Raw genomic sequence first — 20,910 nt, forward strand, 5'->3', positions numbered from 1 at the left:
CAGTCCAAACTAACATCGGAGCACAAGGTAATTAAACCGCAGTGATATTCAAAGATGGCTTCCTTCAAAAAACTGCACCTTCACAGAGTGGTTCTGGAGTCCAGGAGCCATCACTTGTGCATGTGGCAACACCCCGGGCATTTGTGGTTTTAAATCCGCTTCTACAGTTGTAACGCTGAGTTCCTCTCAATTGACCCCGCTGCCAGTAGTAGGGAGAACTCACAAGAGGGTCACGTGGATCACCACATGTTATCCCTACAATGATAGAGATGTTTAGTGTCAGCATGAATCAAACCTGTACAGTAATACACAGTGATTCACCTGTATAAACCCCAATACACTCTCAATATATCATAATACAATATACTCTCCAGTATGAACATACGTTCACAATCTGTTGTAGAAGATGACCACTTTCCGTCCTCTTTGCATGTTATTGTATTTTCAGTCTGATGTGAGAAAGAGTTCCAGAATCCTGAGTCACAGGTCACCGTTACACGTTCATCAGGCAAGAACAGATTTCTGTCAGCAGGTCTGTAACTGGTTCCTCTTGTTGGTGGCAATGATAAATTACATTTCACTTCTGCATTTTGGAGACAAAAAATGATAGAAACACATTATGTTAGTAGTGTGCTTCAAGATAAAGAGATGAGTTACCCTGCTAACTTCAAATGTCAATATATAGTTGAGTATGAATTAGGCTGTTTGAGAAGGTTTGAATCCTAAGCAACCTACCTATACATAGTTTGAAGTACATTACCAACAAAGCTACTGTAATAGGTCAAGGTTGTGTGCTGGAAAAACTTGGTAGAGCATGGGTGGAATAAGCATTGTTGTGCTCATGTGAATTTCCTTTTATTTTTCGACTTCAGACCAATGCCTATTCTCACTTAAAACATATTGTTTTGTTTTTAATAAAGAAGAAATGTCTGAGAATTATCTAATTCAAAAGGCAAGTATTTAATTACGTTGCGAAATGAATGAATTCACATACAAGGCATAAATCTTAAGTTAGAAGGCAATATTGACATTACAAGGTATTATTCTCGGCATGATCAGAGAGACCATGGCTTGTGCCATGACCACTAGATCATGAGAAAGAAAGAGCGAGGGTGTATCTCACCAGCACAGGTCAGGAGCAAAAAAAAAGGGACAATGAATCTAGCACCCTTCATAACATCTGAATTATTTGAGTTGTTGACCAATAGTATTAATGTGAAATTAACCCTGAAATATCAGACCTAGATGATGTAATGTCAACAGAACCTCTGCTTCTCAGAGGTGAGCCAGATAGGGGCATGAGATATCAACACAGAGAATGCTGAATTCCTGAGAAGACAATAAAGCCTTTTGCATAGTGTTGATAAGAGACTTCGGGGGGCTGGGATGCCCTACACCTCTCAGTACCCATCATCCCTTCAGACAGTGTGATCCTTTTTAATATCCCTGAACCAACAAGCAATTGACAATGTGCTCTGTTTACCAGACTATGCGAGCCTTTGCCAAAGGCCTCCACCGTGGCCCAACAATCAAACAGGTAAAGCGTCAATACAGGACTAAGATTGAATCCTACTATACCGGCTCTGACGCTCGTCGGATATAGCAGGGCTTGCAAACTATCACAGATTAGAAAGAGAAACCCAGTCGTGAGCTGCCCAGTGACGTAAGCCTACCAGACGAGTTAAATGCCTTCTGTGTTCAATTTGAGGCAAGCAATACTTAACAATGCATGAGAGCACCAGCTGTTCTGGACGACTGTGTGATCGCGCTCTCTCTGTTGCCGATGTGAGAAAGACCTTTAAACAGTTTAATATTCAGACGGATTACCAGGATGCGTACTCAGAGCAAGAGCTGACCAGCTGGCAAGTGTCTTCACTGACATTTTCAAGCTCTCCCTGACCCAGTTTGTAATAGATTACATATAAAAAAGTATGTGGACACCGCTTCAAATTAGAGGATTCGGCTATTTCAGCAACACCTGTTGCTGATAGCTGTATAAAATCGACCACATAGCCATGCAATCTCCATAGAAAAGCATTGGCAGTAGAATGGCCTTACTCAAGAGCTCAGTGACTTTTAACGTGGCACTATCATCGGACGCCACCTTTCCAACTAGTCAGTTCGTCAAATTTCTGCCCTGCTAGAGCTGCCCCGGCAAATTGTAAGTGCTCTTATTGAGAAGTGGAAATGTCTAGGAGCAACAACGGGTAAGCCACGAAGTGGTAGGCCACACAAGTTCACAGAGCGGGACTGCTAGGTGCTGAAGCGATAGGTTGCAACACTCAGTACCGAGTTCCAAACTGCCTCTGGAAGCAACGTCAGCACAATAACTGTTCGTCGGGAGCATCGTGAAATGTGTTTTCTTGGCCGAGCAGCCGCACACAAGCCTAAGATCACCATGTACAATGCCAAGCGTCAGCTGGAGTGGTGTAAAGCTCACCGTTTTCTTACCAATACACTCTGATATTCCAGACAATTTTCCCTCAGTACATGTGGCGTCACCCCACCAGCCCCGGTAGAGATTCTGAACCCTACACTGCAGGAATAGTATATCTTGCTATTCCTGGGATCAACATTCCTCTCATTTGACTGAACTAGGAATCCATTCATCACAGTTGGGTTGATACATGCTCCCTTTATTTCTGGGGGAAACAATGACATGAAACATTATAGAACAAAATGTGACACATCAATGTTTTTAAATCCGGTTCTACAGTTGTAACGCTGAGTTCCTCCCAATTGACCCCGCTGCCAGCGGTAGGGAGAACTCACAAGAGGGTTACGTGGATCACCACATGTTATCCCTACAATGATAGAGATGTTTAGTATTAGCATGAATCATACCAGTACAGTAATACACAGTGATTACACTGTCTATACCTCCTTATACCCTCAATATGGATGCATGCTCCCTTTATTTCTGGGAGAAACAATGGCAGGAAACATTACAGAACGCATTGTGACACGTCGTTCAGTTAACAGCGCACTTAGAGGACCTGTTCTACAAAGCATTTCCATATCATTACATTTTGGCCAAGCTGTCAGTTTGATAAAAGCACTGACCAGAGCAATATCTGGAGAAGCAAAGTGAGTGAATGTTCATGTCATTACCAATTCCACACCAAATCCTCAAATAGGGAATAAAACAACAGGCTAAAATCGGATGCTTGATCTTTCCAGTAAACTTTAAACCTTCTGGATCAGTGTCTTGACTCACATCCTCATTTTTTGATGATGCAAATGTAAATGTCATCCTACCTTTACAGCCAAGTGTCTTGGTCCAGCCATTTGTAGTACAGGTAGCAGTAGGTCTGGTAGTACTGTCCAATAGTTCATAATACATCTTACACTCATAAGTGAGCAGATCATTGATTTTGTATCTTGTTTTCGGGTCTTTAATCACAGCATTTAGGATATCTGACTTGTCACATGTAATCTCTGAAAGACAAACAATGTAATTCTGATGCAGTCCAAACTAACATCGGAGCACAAGGTAATTAAACCGCAGTGATATTCAAAGATGGCTTCCTTCAAAAAACTGCACCTTCACAGAGTGGTTCTGGAGTCCAGGAGCCATCACTTGTGCATGTGGCAACACCCCGGGCATTTGTGGTTTTAAATCCGGTTCTACAGTTGTAACGCTGAGTTCCTCTCAATTGACCCCGCTGCCAGTAGTAGGGAGAACTCACAAGAGGGTCACGTGGATCACCACATGTTATCCCTACAATGATAGAGATGTTTAGTGTTAGCATGAATCAAACCTGTACAGTAATACACAGTGATTCACCTGTATAAACCCCAATACACTCTCAATATATCATAATACAATATACTCTCCAGTATGAACATACGTTCACAATCTGTTGTAGAAGATGACCACTTTCCGTCCTCTTTGCATGTTATTGTATTTTCAGTCTGATGTGAGAAAGAGTTCCAGAATCCTGAGTCACAGGTCACCGTTACACGTTCATCAGGCAAGAACAGATTTCTGTCAGCAGGTCTGTAACTGGTTCCTCTTGTTGGTGGCAATGATAAATTACATTTCACTTCTGCATTTTGGAGACAAAAATGATAGAAACACATTATGTTAGTAGTGTGCTTCAAGATAAAGAGATGAGTTACCCTGCTAACTTCAAATGTCAATATATAGTTGAGTATGAATTAGGCTGTTTGAGAAGGTTTGAATCCTAAGCAACCTACCTATACATAGTTTGAAGTACATTACCAACAAAGCTACTGTAATAGGTCAAGGTTGTGTGCTGGAAAACTTGGTAGAGCATGGGTGGAATAAGCATTGTTGTGCTCATGTGAATTTCCTTTTATTTTTCGACTTCAGACCAATGCCTATTCTCACTTAAAACATATTGTTTTGTTTTTAATAAAGAAGAAATGTCTGAGAATTATCTAATTCAAAAGGCAAGTATTTAATTACGTTGCGAAATGAATGAATTCACATACAAGGCATAAATCTTAAGTTAGAAGGCAATATTGACATTACAAGGTATTATTCTCGGCATGATCAGAGAGACCATGGCTTGTGCCATGACCACTAGATCATGAGAAAGAAAGAGCGAGGGTGTATCTCACCAGCACAGGTCAGGAGCAAAAAAAAAGGGACAATGAATCTAGCACCCTTCATAACATCTGAATTATTTGAGTTGTTGACCAATAGTATTAATGTGAAATTAACCCTGAAATATCAGACCTAGATGATGTAATGTCAACAGAACCTCTGCTTCTCAGAGGTGAGCCAGATAGGGGCATGAGATATCAACACAGAGAATGCTGAATTCCTGAGAAGACAATAAAGCCTTTTGCATAGTGTTGATAAGAGACTTCGGGGCTGGGATGCCCTACACCTCTCAGTACCCATCATCCCTTCAGACAGTGTGATCCTTTTAATATCCCTGAACCAACAAGCAATTGACAATGTGCTCTGTTTACCAGACTATGCGAGCCTTTGCCAAAGGCCTCCACCGTGGCCCAACAATCAAACAGGTAAAGCGTCAATACAGGACTAAGATTGAATCCTACTATACCGGCTCTGACGCTCGTCGGATATAGCAGGGCTTGCAAACTATCACAGATTAGAAAGAGAAACCCAGTCGTGAGCTGCCCAGTGACGTAAGCCTACCAGACGAGTTAAATGCCTTCTGTGTTCAATTTGAGGCAAGCAATACTTAACAATGCATGAGAGCACCAGCTGTTCTGGACGACTGTGTGATCGCGCTCTCTCTGTTGCCGATGTGAGAAAGACCTTTAAACAGTTTAATATTCAGACGGATTACCAGGATGCGTACTCAGAGCAAGAGCTGACCAGCTGGCAAGTGTCTTCACTGACATTTTCAAGCTCTCCCTGACCCAGTTTGTAATAGATTACATATAAAAAAGTATGTGGACACCGCTTCAAATTAGAGGATTCGGCTATTTCAGCAACACCTGTTGCTGATAGCTGTATAAAATCGACCACATAGCCATGCAATCTCCATAGAAAAGCATTGGCAGTAGAATGGCCTTACTCAAGAGCTCAGTGACTTTTAACGTGGCACTATCATCGGACGCCACCTTTCCAACTAGTCAGTTCGTCAAATTTCTGCCCTGCTAGAGCTGCCCCGGCAAATTGTAAGTGCTCTTATTGAGAAGTGGAAATGTCTAGGAGCAACAACGGGTAAGCCACGAAGTGGTAGGCCACACAAGTTCACAGAGCGGGACTGCTAGGTGCTGAAGCGATAGGTTGCAACACTCAGTACCGAGTTCCAAACTGCCTCTGGAAGCAACGTCAGCACAATAACTGTTCGTCGGGAGCATCGTGAAATGTGTTTTCTTGGCCGAGCAGCCGCACACAAGCCTAAGATCACCATGTACAATGCCAAGCGTCAGCTGGAGTGGTGTAAAGCTCACCGTTTTCTTACCAATACACTCTGATATTCCAGACAATTTTCCCTCAGTACATGTGGCGTCACCCCACCAGCCCCCGGTAGAGATTCTGAACCCTACACTGCAGGAATAGTATATCTTGCTATTCCTGGGATCAACATTCCTCTCATTTGACTGAACTAGGAATCCATTCATCACAGTTGGGTTGATACATGCTCCCTTTATTTCTGGGGGAAACAATGACATGAAACATTATAGAACAAAATGTGACACATCAATGTTTTTAAATCCGGTTCTACAGTTGTAACGCTGAGTTCCTCCCAATTGACCCCGCTGCCAGCGGTAGGGAGAACTCACAAGAGGGTTACGTGGATCACCACATGTTATCCCTACAATGATAGAGATGTTTAGTATTAGCATGAATCATACCAGTACAGTAATACACAGTGATTACACTGTCTATACCTCCTTATACCCTCAATATGGATGCATGCTCCCTTTATTTCTGGGAGAAACAATGGCAGGAAACATTACAGAACGCATTGTGACACGTCGTTCAGTTAACAGCGCACTTAGAGGACCTGTTCTACAAAGCATTTCCATATCATTACATTTTGGCCAAGCTGTCAGTTTGATAAAAGCACTGACCAGAGCAATATCTGGAGAAGCAAAGTGAGTGAATGTTCATGTCATTACCAATTCCACACCAAATCCTCAAATAGGGAATAAAACAACAGGCTAAAATCGGATGCTTGATCTTTCCAGTAAACTTTAAACCTTCTGGATCAGTGTCTTGACTCACATCCTCATTTTTTTGATGATGCAAATGTAAATGTCATCCTACCTTTACAGCCAAGTGTCTTGGTCCAGCCATTTGTAGTACAGGTAGCAGTAGGTCTGGTAGTACTGTCCAATAGTTCATAATACATCTTACACTCATAAGTGAGCAGATCATTGATTTTGTATCTTGTTTTCGGGTCTTTAATCACAGCATTTAGGATATCTGGCTTGTCACATGTAATCTCTGAAAGACAAACAATGTAATTCTGATGCAGTCCAAACTAACATCGGAGCACAAGGTAATTAAACCGCAGTGATATTCAAAGATGGCTTCCTTCAAAAAACTGCACCTTCACAGAGTGGTTCTGGAGTCCAGGAGCCATCACTTGTGCATGTGGCAACACCCCGGGCATTTGTGGTTTTAAATCCGGTTCTACAGTTGTAACGCTGAGTTCCTCTCAATTGACCCCGCTGCCAGTAGTAGGGAGAACTCACAAGAGGGTCACGTGGATCACCACATGTTATCCCTACAATGATAGAGATGTTTAGTGTTAGCATGAATCAAACCTGTACAGTAATACACAGTGATTCACCTGTATAAACCCCAATACACTCTCAATATATCATAATACAATATACTCTCCAGTATGAACATACGTTCACAATCTGTTGTAGAAGATAACCACTTTCCGTCCTCTTTGCATGTTATTGTATTTTCAGTCTGATGTGAGAAAGAGTTCCAGAATCCTGAGTCACAGGTCACCGTTACACGTTCATCAGGCAAGAACAGATTTCTGTCAGCAGGTCTGTAACTGGTTCCTCTTGTTGGTGGCAATGATAAATTACATTTCACTTCTGCATTTTGGAGACAAAAATGATAGAAACACATTATGTTAGTAGTGTGCTTCAAGATAAAGAGATGAGTTACCCTGCTAACTTCAAATGTCAATATATAGTTGAGTATGAATTAGGCTGTTTGAGAAGGTTTGAATCCTAAGCAACCTACCTATACATAGTTTGAAGTACATTACCAACAAAGCTACTGTAATAGGTCAAGGTTGTGTGCTGGAAAAACTTGGTAGAGCATGGGTGGAATAAGCATTGTTGTGCTCATGTGAATTTCCTTTTATTTTTCGACTTCAGACCAATGCCTATTCTCACTTAAAACATATTGTTTTGTTTTTAATAAAGAAGAAATGTCTGAGAATTATCTAATTCAAAAGGCAAGTATTTAATTACGTTGCGAAATGAATGAATTCACATACAAGGCATAAATCTTAAGTTAGAAGGCAATATTGACATTACAAGGTATTATTCTCGGCATGATCAGAGAGACCATGGCTTGTGCCATGACCACTAGATCATGAGAAAGAAAGAGCGAGGGTGTATCTCACCAGCACAGGTCAGGAGCAAAAAAAAAGGGACAATGAATCTAGCACCCTTCATAACATCTGAATTATTTGAGTTGTTGACCAATAGTATTAATGTGAAATTAACCCTGAAATATCAGACCTAGATGATGTAATGTCAACAGAACCTCTGCTTCTCAGAGGTGAGCCAGATAGGGGCATGAGATATCAACACAGAGAATGCTGAATTCCTGAGAAGACAATAAAGCCTTTTGCATAGTGTTGATAAGAGACTTCGGGGGCTGGGATGCCCTACACCTCTCAGTACCCATCATCCCTTCAGACAGTGTGATCCTTTTTAATATCCCTGAACCAACAAGCAATTGACAATGTGCTCTGTTTACCAGACTATGCGAGCCTTTGCCAAAGGCCTCCACCGTGGCCCAACAATCAAACAGGTAAAGCGTCAATACAGGACTAAGATTGAATCCTACTATACCGGCTCTGACGCTCGTCGGATATAGCAGGGCTTGCAAACTATCACAGATTAGAAAGAGAAACCCAGTCGTGAGCTGCCCAGTGACGTAAGCCTACCAGACGAGTTAAATGCCTTCTGTGTTCAATTTGAGGCAAGCAATACTTAACAATGCATGAGAGCACCAGCTGTTCTGGACGACTGTGTGATCGCGCTCTCTCTGTTGCCGATGTGAGAAAGACCTTTAAACAGTTTAACATTCAGACGGATTACCAGGATGCGTACTCAGAGCAAGAGCTGACCAGCTGGCAAGTGTCTTCACTGACATTTTCAAGCTCTCCCTGACCCAGTTTGTAATAGATTACATATAAAAAAGTATGTGGACACCGCTTCAAATTAGAGGATTCGGCTATTTCAGCAACACCTGTTGCTGATAGCTGTATAAAATCGACCACATAGCCATGCAATCTCCATAGAAAAGCATTGGCAGTAGAATGGCCTTACTCAAGAGCTCAGTGACTTTTAACGTGGCACTATCATCGGACGCCACCTTTCCAACTAGTCAGTTCGTCAAATTTCTGCCCTGCTAGAGCTGCCCCGGCAAATTGTAAGTGCTCTTATTGAGAAGTGGAAATGTCTAGGAGCAACAACGGGTAAGCCACGAAGTGGTAGGCCACACAAGTTCACAGAGCGGGACTGCTAGGTGCTGAAGCGATAGGTTGCAACACTCAGTACCGAGTTCCAAACTGCCTCTGGAAGCAACGTCAGCACAATAACTGTTCGTCGGGAGCATCGTGAAATGTGTTTTCTTGGCCGAGCAGCCGCACACAAGCCTAAGATCACCATGTACAATGCCAAGCGTCAGCTGGAGTGGTGTAAAGCTCACCGTTTTCTTACCAATACACTCTGATATTCCAGACAATTTTCCCTCAGTACATGTGGCGTCACCCCACCAGCCCCCGGTAGAGATTCTGAACCCTACACTGCAGGAATAGTATATCTTGCTATTCCTGGGATCAACATTCCTCTCATTTGACTGAACTAGGAATCCATTCATCACAGTTGGGTTGATACATGCTCCCTTTATTTCTGGGGGAAACAATGACATGAAACATTATAGAACACAATGTGACACATTAATGGTTTTAAATCCGGTTCTACAGCTGTAACGCTGAGTTCCTCCCAATTGACCCCGCTGCCAGCGGTAGGGAGAACTCACAAGAGGGACAAGTGGCTCACCACATGTTATCACTACAATGATAGAGATGTTAAGTGTTCGCATGAATCATAACTGTACAGCAGGGGTGGAAGTAACGAATTACAACTACTCATTGTTCCTATAATTGAGTAGCTTTTCTGTGTACTAGTACTTTTTTGAGTATTTTCCAAAGGCTCTACTTTTACTTTTACTTATGTACATTTTGAAATAAGTAAAGTACTTCAGTACATTTTCAAAACCATCCGTTACAGAGTACAATCCAGAAAAAGGATACACATCATCATGGCAAGCACATGAAGTTTGCGGCTTTTGTAGCAGCTAAAACTGTTTACTTGTCAGTGACAAGTAACATGACCAGATGGACCAATACAATTCAATTTCACGCATTGCGCAAAAAAGGCCCAATCACAGCTGTGTATGCAAACCAAATGATGATCGGTAGCAGGATTTTATAACAGTAAAAAAAGATAGCTTCATGCCATGATAAAAAAAGGTTTCCTATTCAACTTGAAAAATAAATGGAGCCTAACGAGAATGACCAGGTTCAGGAGACAGTACAGACACACAGAGACAGAGCCAGTGACCGGGTCTTCTGAAGACCACGAGGAAGGAAATCCTTGGCCGCATCTCAAAGAACACTTCAGCTTCAAGCAGAGAAGAGGAGACAGTGTAACTATGGAATGTAAGCTCTGCTTACCAAAGTTGGTGGAAGGTGGCTGACTACAAAAACTCTGCGTCAAACTTGAGGGAACATGTAATGGTACGAAAAGTAAAGTTATAAATATATTGTATCGCCATAAATGGCGTTTGCTGTTGTAGAGAAATGCTATTTCTTATACAGGAGACCAAACTATTGTTAATACAGGGCTACAACTCAAAGTAAAGCTTATGGGGTCCCCTACAGGATCGCTCCCGCATTACACTAATTGCCAAAACCAGCGCACACACACATAATCTCCTTTATAGCTGAACATGGTGTGCCCGAAGAGGATTCTACGATGACGGACAGACAACTGAGCCAATGGCGGAAGACTACAGACTACACCCCAGCTGAACCAATCCAAAGATCCGATCTTCCAGAATCAACCTACTTTCTGTTCTATATATAAGTGATGTATTGATTGTAACGTTTTTTTTGCCTGCAGTTCCATACGAACCAGCGGAGGAGCCGTAATTACGCTGTTCTAGATATCTTCACTCTGAATAAACTGTCGCTTGTCATACAATTTACCACCTTGTCTGAATCGATCCTTGACCGACTCGCCCGTCTACATATCTAATTTCTAACAGAACTTGGTAGGCAGAGGATGGTTTACTAACGATCCAGTCGAAGTGAGTTGATTTGGGTGTGAGAGGGCGAGTTGGTGAAAGGACGGTTCACGGAGGACGGGTGAAGACTTTCGGGGAGGACAACAATTCTGCTCAACTCGGAAAACTGATCTCAAGGTGCACCATAAAAAAGGTAGGCAAAGCCTGTTAAATCAAACTTTGCATATTGTCGTATAGTCTGTCCAAATTTTGATCAGTTTTTTTTCCGAGTAAGTATGAATTCTTGTGTAAATTTATAATTTGCTGACGAGTCGAAAGAACAGTGTATGTGAACATATGTAGTAACGAACCGGCGACGGCCGGTGTGATTTAAATCATTGATGAGATATCAGTAAGGGGATAGCTAATTACTATTCATTAAATCTGGCGCCGAGGGGACAAATTGTAATTTTGGGACCCGTGACCCGGTCAGCACAGTCTGCTAGCTTTCAATGATGAGTGATCACTGTTTTGTCCTGGATAGTTCCGATAGGGGTCGGGAATAGAGATCAGTAGGGGATAGCTAATTACTATTCATTAAATCTGGCGCCGAAGGGGATAAATTGTAATTTTATCCCGTGTCCCGGTACGGCCAGTCTGATAGAGATTCACCGATAGGGGTCGGACATGTGTGATAGTTCCGATAGGGGTCGGGAATAGAGATCAGTAGGGGATAGCTAATTACTATTCATTAAATCTGGCGCCGAAGGGGATAAATTGTAATTTTATCCCGTGTCCCGGTACGGCCAGTCTGATAGAGATTCACCGATAGGGGTCGGACATGTGTGATAGTTCCGATAGGGGTCGGGAATAGAGATCAGTAAGGGGATAGCTAATTACTATTCATTAAATCTGGCGCCGAAGGGGATAAATTGTAATTTTATCCCGTGTCCCGGTACGGCCAGTCTGATAGAGATTCACCGATAGGGGTCGGACATGTGTAACGTCTTGTTTTGTCTTGTTTTGTCTATTTGTAACTGTTTGTTAAAATGCAATGTGGATGTAATTGTTTCCATTAAGATTGTTGGTGGTGAGATAGAAGGAGAGAATTTCGATTAAAACTACGATTAAATTCCGATTGAATTAAATTAAATTACGTTTAAAGCAAATTCACAATGGCGACCCCCAATACTCCAAAGCTGAGGTTTAATGAGTTCCTAGAACAAAAAATAGAATATAGATCAGGGGGAAAGGAACGATTGAAGCCTATAAAGAAAGTTTGGGAGGGATTGAAGTTAAGATGGACACAAACAGGTTATCTAGGAGGGGGGCCGCCAACAGGGGCCCAGCTGAAAACGAGGGAATGTGAGTTGAGAGGGACGTTGCAGGAGGCCAGAGACGAGGAAGTAGAAAAGAACAAAAAATCACATATATAAGAAAAAGGGACTAAACAGAGAGAAAGGGCAGAAGTGGAACTGAAGATAGGAACTTGGGCCATCGAAGAGGCGCTAAGAGCACAACTGAATAAAAAACCGGAAACGGGAAAAGGGCCGGGCCCGCGTCAACACAGGCCCCTGTGTTCCTTGTAAAAGAAGAGTACTCCAAGGGGATACGTTGATCAAAGGGGGCCACCTGGAGTGTGAAGAATTAAAGCCTGGCCCACAGGGTTACTCCACACCAGGGGTGCACACCAGGGCCATCTGACATGCATGCCCCTCGATCTATGCGAGAACAGCTCCGCCCCAGTGGCCACACGAGGAATCCATTCATAGATGGAGCAGGGGGCAACTGGAGCAGCTTGAAGTCAGAGGGGAGGGGAACCCCCACCTCCTGCACATCCAGTGTGTACAGAGAACATAGAGGGGAACCAAGGAGCGATATTAGTCTCTGAAGGCTAAGATAGCCAAGGTGTGTGCAGGTACAAAATTGACATGGGTGGAGGCCCTGCCACTGGCGTTGATGGCCATGAGGTCATCACCTGGGGCAGGGACTCATCTCTCACCCCACGAAATAATGACAGGAAGAGTACTGCCAGGTCCACCAAGAGAGGGAGGTCATATGCCCCCTCTTGATGTACACCAGATAGGTATGACTGACTATGTAAGAAAATTGACGGAACTGTCCGCAGCTCTTTCCAAACAGATACACAAAGTCCATGGGGGGGAGCTGACGGGAGATCCAGAGCAACCAAGGGTAAAGGTCGGAGACTGGGTAAGGATCAAGGTCCACAAGAGAAAGTGGCAGGATCCCAGGTGGACTGGACCGTACGAAGTGAAGGAGGTTACTTCACACTCGGTCCAGGTCAAAGGTAAATCAGGGGCGCCTTGGCACCACTTGACTCATTGTGCACCAGCTTCGATACCCAATAGAACACTGACAGAGGTCAGGGTCGACTTGAGCGACTTGAATTCGGCTCCAATACAACCCGATTAGCAGGTGACGATGTGGACCAGACTCCCATCAGCATCGGCTAATAGGCCTCCTAGAGACAGGGGTTATCCCTGGACTAGACTGGGCATATCTGGCCCCGGTTTATTCGTGTGTTTGTAAATGCATATGTCTACTGAATGATAAATTGAACGAATGTTTAGACAATGTTTTAGATGTGTTGACTATATTGAGTGAATGTTCAAACAATGTTTTAGATGTGCTCTGGCGTAAATGAAGATTTGTGAGACTCAAATCGTGTGCATGAAATATGCTTGATATTCAGTCGGGGACTAATATCGGTATGAATGAGGTCGGGACCAAGCGAGTGTGGTACATTAGGTATTTCAGTTGGAGCTGGTACCGGTGAGAATGTTGAAAAAGTCGCAGGCTTGCTGATGAGAGTTATATCATAGAATATTGAGTGGGTGTGCATGACTGTTGGAAAAAAAGTGTTCAACTCTATTAACGTGAAATTCTTTTTGTAGATTTGGGGAGACAATTTGGAGAAACACAAATAAGACATGAAACATCGAGACAAATTATTTGAGTTTGAGGGGATTATCATAATTATTAGGTTTTGTTTATGTAGTACATGTTTGGGTTAAGGGGATTTCCATGTTCCCAGAGACATGATATTTTAAAGAGGCACGCTCACATATGGAACCTTTATGAGTTTTTTATTTTATGAGTTTTAATTACACAAGTGATTTTTATTTTATTTTAAGGATAAAGGGTTCTTTAATATGTCTAATATGGTATGGAACACGAATGTAGGGGGATGGTGTAACCTGTGACCTGCTTTCATGGCTCTCTCGGGTGGTCTGATCAGCCACAAGGGGGTGCCATTTGAATAATGAATTTGTGGTCATGGGTAATACTGTCTAAAAAATAAATGAAAAGATTAAAAAGTTTTTTGAATTTTTTTTTTTTTTAAGGTAACTTAATTACAGTGGGGTTTACTTAACCTATATAAAGACTTTAGAAATTGCCACAATAGACATGTTTTTCTAAAAAATAAAAAATCCATGAGTTTAGATAAAGCCAGACAGTGAGACATTTAGTTAAAATGTGGAAAACATGGGAAAAGGCAGACAGAAGAGCCCTCCCCTGCACTGCAGAGACCTTGAAGGTTGGAGAGCAGAGAGGAGAAGTTTTAGAAGGGAGCCAGGACGAGCAAAGATAACAGAATGTGTAGATAACAGTCACTGAGTGGAGACAAAAGGGAGAATTGGACATGTGGAAAATTAAAGGGGTGCTCCTACATGATAATGTCAGAACAGAAGGATAATATACTAATCTTACCTAAGTCATTATTTAGAGTAGGTAAGGTTGTTACCTGGGCAGAGCCAGGTATCAAAAGGGGGATAGGTAAATTGTGGTCTAGGATAGGATGGGGCCTATTGGATAAGAAACTAATCATTTAAAAAAAAATGTAGCTAAACAAATGGGCATAGAAGGTAAAGATATAATCAGATAAAACATATGAGAAACTGTTTGTTAACCAAGCCTGTATGTCCAGCATTTTATGCATTATAGGTGAACTACAGGTGAAGTCACTCAATCCAGTCCCAGAGGCTTGTTGGGGGGACCATACCAAGGTCTCCTGTGACAGCTAGCTGAAAGAGCTACCCGGATTCATATCGCACGGCGGGAGGGTAAGACACACTGACACTATCGAACAATAAACAGTGTTCGAGAGGAGAACTGGAATTAACAGAATTCCGGGGCCATCTCTCGAATGAAGTAACCCTCCCTGTCCTGTCACCCCTGTTTTTGTTCATAGAAGTGAAGATGTGTCTGGCTCTTGCTAAGTGATGTGTTCTCGGGGAAAGGGTGGGGCTTCACATGGAAGCTGTTTGTCTGAGCTGTCTTATCGTGGGTGACATCCCAAATAACACAGCTCTGGACGAATCAGTGCCCGAAGCCTCAGCTGGTTTGACCACCCTGGCTCACGGGTTGACAGAAAACTCTGGGGTGGATACTTCTCTGATTAATTGGGTTTGATAGTATGTTCAGAAAATGGGGAAAATATTATGATCACTGTATTATGGGCTACATTCACCTGTGTGACTGTTTTAGTTTTATGGGGCTGTTGTCTAATTCCCTGTGTATGAGGCCTTATTTCCAGGACTCTGGAGAAATCGATGGAAATAGATGGTGATGTACCAGCGGATTCCAGGTTCTGACCCGTGGAGTGCTGAATGTATGTCTACAGAACAAGTGGACGAAAATTATAAATGAAATTATATTAAATTGGGAGGGTGTCCGTATGGGGATTACATGATAACCGACTTGGGACAGTTCTGGGATTGGAGAAGAGGGTATCCTTATAGCATAGGGGAAAACCTGGGAGCACTGTTGAACTTTGTAAAGGTGATGAAATCCTACTAACCATCAAAACTATTAAGCTCTCTGATGCAGACACTTACACCCTCGGACTACAAAGGACCGGGACAGACACGATGGGTGGGTTTTCTATTAAGGTGCTGCCAAAACCAGAGGTCCCAGACGAACCAGGGCCAGACACACTCCTCTACCACCCCTGGACCGAACCTGCCACCACTGTGTTAAAAATCCCATTCAGGTAATTAATGTTAGAGACTATTCAGCTATTGATCAATTAGACACTGAGACTGGTTTTGATGGTAGGGACAATTTGTGGCTGTCTTATATGAGGTATACAGCTAAGACCCTGAAAAGAAAGGACTGCATGAGTTACATGAAACATTGGTCATGCTAGACCTGTTCTGGCTACACACCCATTTGCTATAGGAGAAGGAGAGGGGTGGTTGTGTATTCTGAGAGGTTTTTACCAGGTTTAGCCCAATTCAACTCTCTGTTCCTCTTTGAGCCTTATGTCTCCTACAGTACCTCCTCATCGGGCCCCTTGGGGTGTTGAGGCATATGGGGGCAATTACAGTTGCATCACGGGTACAGGTAATGGCATTGATTATGAGAGATTGCCTGAAGCTGATTGCAGTAGTAACATAGCCATTAATTCCACTTGGCCAGTTACAGGCCTAAACCAAACTAGTGGTCTGGCTGATGTGTGGTGGATCTGTGGACCCAAAAGAGTGCTGAGACCCATTCTTAGAGGAGACTGGCAAGGTACGTGTGCTCTGACCAGTTTGATAATTCCACTGACCATTGTTGATGTTACTGCTGAACAGCTGTTGGGTTCTGTATCCAGGGGACCTGAAAACATTCCATTCCATGGGAGACATAGACGTAGTGCTCCATGGACAGAGGATGTAGTTGACATACACACTAACCTGTTGGGAGTGCCAGTGGGGGTTCCTCATGAGTTTCAGGTCTTGGGTAGGAATGATGGATTATAGGTCCAGCCATAGTGGATGCAAGGCAGACTGCATGGATTCATTACATCTACTATGATCAACAGCGTTTTGTTAATTACCCCCCGTGATGCACTCACTGGTATGTCTGAACAGTTTGAGGCCACATCTAGGGTTGCCAGACAGAATAGACTTGCTTTGGATATGCTTCTTGCCAGTCAGGGGGGCGTCTGCAAGATGTTCGGTGAACAATGTTGCACGTAACACCAGTCCAGATGGTAGTATATCTAAGGCCCTTAGTGGGCTTGATGCACTTGATGCATTATCTGCTGAGATGAGGACCATGGCGGGGGTGGAGGAGTCTGGCCTGTTCTCTTGGGTGGGAGCCTGTTTTGGTAAGTACACTAGTATGGTGGTTACTGGATTTCTGACCCTAATTCTTGTATTTTTGTTATTGATGTGTTGTGATGCTTCCATCATACCATGTTTCAAGAAGTCTGTTACAGATGCGGTGAAGGCTTCAGGCATGATGATGCCTTTGCTTGATGCTCCAGTTGGAGATGCTGATACTGAAGCATGCTTTCAGGGGAGGATGAGACTGACTGAGGATGACCCATGGTATGCTGTGGGTGAGGTAGTAGAATAAATCTTACACCACCACAGTTCCTTGTTATACATTTTTATGATAGGTTTTCTTTCCAGTATGTTTGTTCTCCCTGTTGTGAAGGTTTCGAGTCCCTGGGTGGCATGAAGCCCAACTGGTGCAGGATAGGAGTAGATGAGGACCAGATGGTTTATAATAATGCTTTGCTCTGCTTTACTCTGTTTTCCATGACCAAAGTTTTATCCTGTATCTTACATGTCAATAAACAAAGTGTTATCCTGTTTTTGCTAAGTGACACCCTTGTGGGTGTCAAAAGGGGGACTTAAATTTCACACCATTTTCTTTTGTTCTGTTTTTGAATGAGCTGTTGTTCTCTTTTGACATGAAGGTATTTTAAACTTTGTGACTGTTATATGATTCATTGCTGAATTTTTGTTCACACCCTTGGGGGTGTGAAAAAGAGGGATTATTGGATCCTGTGTTTTACATTATAGCCATTACCATATATATGATTGAATATTATCTGCTGTTGGCTTGTGTTGATGTATGTAAGTGGTATGCAACATAGCTGACTTGAAACATTGTTAAGAGTGTCAGGGCCAGGGGACTTTCTCATGCTGAAAAAAAAAAAAAAAAAGGAAGGGAGGGCACATTCAGAGCGTGGGGTTGCGAGAACAAGCGGTCTTTTGTTAGATAACAGGAGCCAGGTGCGAGATAACGATATGGAGCATGAGAGCCTGGCTGCAACTTCTCTTATGACATTCCAGAATCGTATTGCCATTGATATGTTACTCTCTGAGAAGGGCGGAGTTTGCTCTATGTTTGGTGACCAGTGTTGTACTTTCATCCCTAATAACACAGCCTCGGATGGTAGCTTGACCATAGCTCTGGAAGGTCTGCGGACGCTTAATGGTAAAATGAAATCTCATTCAGGGATTGATACCTCGATGTGGGACTCCTGGATGAGTGCGTTTGGTAAATATAAAACCCTGGTGTCCTCCATTTTGGTATCCATTTCGGTGTTCGCTGCCATTTTAGTTCTCTGTGGATGCTGTTACATTCCATGCATCCATTCCCTTACCACTAGGGTTATCTCTAGAGCCATTGACCCTTCCTCCCCTTCCCAGATGTTTCCTCTGCTGGATAAAGACCTACTTGAATTCGAGGATGAGGAGGAGAGTGCCTATTAGGTTTACATATATCTGCTGTTGCCTTATGGGGATGTATGTATGTGTTATGCAAGTGGATCATTCCGCCTGACTTGCCTAGTTTAATTCACATCTCTTTGGAGATGTGAAGAGAGGGAATCACAACTTTTTCCTGCGGGAAAAAGTTGGCTTATGTAGACAAGCATTTTACTTTTATTTTGAGCTGTTGTTCTCCGCTCTGTTAAATGAGGGTTGTAAGTTCCTAGGTGGCTGGTAGCCAACTTAGTACATAGTGGGATGTAATGGAGAACATGATGGTAATACATATATATCTATTTCTGTTTAATACCGTGCCTTATTTCATAGTCCCCTTGGGAGAAGTTTCTCTTTGTGTCTGAATCTAGTTAAGTTGTGTCACGTCTCTGGTGAGACGTGAAGAGAGGGTTTTGTAGAGAAATGCTATTTCTTATACAGGTGACCAAACTATTGTTAATACAGGGCTACAACTCAAAGTAAAGCTTATGGGGTCCCCTACAGGATAGCTCCCGCATTACACTAATTGCCAAAACCAGCGCACACACACATAATCTCCTTTGTAGCTGAACATTGTGTGCCCGAAGAGGATTCTACGATGACGGACAGACAACTGAGCCAATGGCGGAAGACTACAGACTACACCCCAGCTGAACCAATCCAAAGATCCGATCTTCCAGAATCAACCTACTTTCTGTTCTATATATAAGTGGTGTATTGATTGTAACGGTCTCTTTGCCTGCAGTTCCGTACGAACCAGCGGAGGAGCCGTAATTACGCTGTTCTAGATATCTTCACTCTGAATAAACTGTCGCTTGTCATACAATTTACCACCTTGTCTGAATCGATCCTTGACCGACTCGCCCGTCTACATATCTAATTTCTAACACTTGCTTATTATGTCACCAAGCCATATCTTGTTGGATCCCGAGTTTCAAATAATAGCCCCAAATCATGTTTGGTAATACTAAAGTTCTTATAACTGGGGAAAAGAACAATATTCCCCAACATCCTTTGGACCGTGACATTATTCAAAGCATGCTGTAATTTATAAATGGTTCATTTGATATGAATTTAAAAAACTAATAGTTGACAGTCTGCACTTGAACCCCATGTCATTGAATCTTTTAAAAGCCAATGTGCTGGACTACAGAGCCAAAACAAAAATGTTGTCATTGCCCAAATTCTTAGATAACACTTTATGTGCTGGTTTAAGTTCATTTGTATTAAACCAAACTGGTCAGGCTATATACATTTTGCCCATATTGATGCAGTCATTTTGTCCACAGAGGAAACATCCATTTAAAGATGACAAAAAACAATATACTTACCTCTGCAACCATAAACAAACAAACCAAGGAACCACAACAGACAGTGGATCAAGCTTCATCAAGGCATTCAATGTTTTTGGTGAGCAGGTCCAAGCAGTCGAGTCAGCAGACCGGGACTCAGATGCTGAAGAGCCAGCAGAGCAGGTTGAATACCAAAAATGACAGTGGCCTAGAATATCAACTCCCTCGGCATCAACGGTGTGCATGTCACCTGCTGAAGCTCATTGCAACAACCGATTCTGCATTGGCAGAAACAAATAGTGGTAGCTACAAAAAGTTGTCCAGGTGGTCTTTTGCCAAATGCCAAGCCATGTGGAATGAAACAGAGCGGTCAAATTTAGCTGCTGCAGTTGTAGAGACTGAGTGCAAACTGCAGTTGATCCGTCCAAATCAAACACGTTGGAACTCATCTTACCTGGCTGTGGAGAGGATCACACGTACCATACAAGAGAAGGGGGAGGATGCCATAAGAAATGTGTGAATTAAAAGTGAAAATGTGAGTAGCAATTCTTTGAATGTAATGTTTTCCTATTACAGTAATATTTATTGTCCATTAAATGTTAGAATTCTAAGAGGTATTACATTAACCTTACCTTATTTTTCAGGCTGAGCCTGGCAAAAATGTCTATCTTGAATGAGTACAGCAAAGTGATGAAGCCTTTGGTCTCAGCTTTGAAAATTCTACAGTCTGAGACCAACAGGCATATGGGGTGGCCGCTGCCAGTGATCTTCTTACTAAATACAAAACTTTAAAGGCTGGAAGCATCTTGCCAAATGTGCCTACCACTTATCAGAGCCATTCAGAACGGTCTCCAAAAGCGCTTTGGAGAAATGATGGAGGAGCCACAGCTTATTGCTGCTGTACGTCTTGGACTGACGAAGCCAATGTCATCACCGCCTGTAGGATTTATTTACTCCAAAAGGTTTGAACCTCATTGTCCATATGATATCTTTTGTTCTTTAATTGTTTTTTGTTCTGTTTTTCTTTATTTAAGTTTCATTACAGGTGCTGGACAATAACCTTAGCATATAACTATGTTTGGGTACAGCCAGACATGGACTCACCTCAACATTAGAGAATTTGTTACGTCTGAATTGATTTTTTCAAATACATCTCAGTATC

At 42.6% G+C, this 20,910-nt stretch overlaps 2 protein-coding genes across 8 annotated transcripts in view; one reads left to right on the forward strand and one right to left on the reverse strand.

Annotated features, from left to right (window-relative positions):
* The window catches only part of LOC112214839 (complement factor H), a 108,089-nt gene that overhangs the window by 5,702 nt on the left and 81,477 nt on the right, over nt 1-20,910 (forward strand). The window lies entirely within an intron of this gene.
* The window catches only part of LOC112240701 (complement factor H-like), a 69,537-nt gene that overhangs the window by 5,006 nt on the left and 43,621 nt on the right, over nt 1-20,910 (reverse strand). For 3 of the 5 annotated variants that reach the window (XM_042322454.1, XM_042322453.1, XM_042322452.1), the window contains 7 exons: nt 7,008-7,184; nt 6,722-6,901; nt 3,852-4,049; nt 3,545-3,721; nt 3,259-3,438; nt 386-583; nt 79-255 (listed from right to left, as the gene is read on the reverse strand). In XM_042322454.1, coding sequence (XP_042178388.1) covers nt 79-255; nt 386-583; nt 3,259-3,438; nt 3,545-3,721; nt 3,852-4,049; nt 6,722-6,901; nt 7,008-7,184 — 1,287 coding nt within the window. Of the gene's footprint in view, nt 1-78; nt 256-385; nt 584-3,258; nt 3,439-3,544; nt 3,722-3,851; nt 4,050-6,721; nt 6,902-7,007; nt 7,185-7,314; nt 7,513-20,910 lie in introns of all 5 variants that reach the window. The other 2 variants (XM_042322455.1, XM_042322456.1) reach the window with 2 other exon arrangements.

Source organism: Oncorhynchus tshawytscha, linkage group LG05 (genome assembly GCF_018296145.1).
Source record: "Oncorhynchus tshawytscha isolate Ot180627B linkage group LG05, Otsh_v2.0, whole genome shotgun sequence".
NCBI classification, from domain to species: domain Eukaryota; kingdom Metazoa; phylum Chordata; class Actinopteri; order Salmoniformes; family Salmonidae; genus Oncorhynchus; species Oncorhynchus tshawytscha.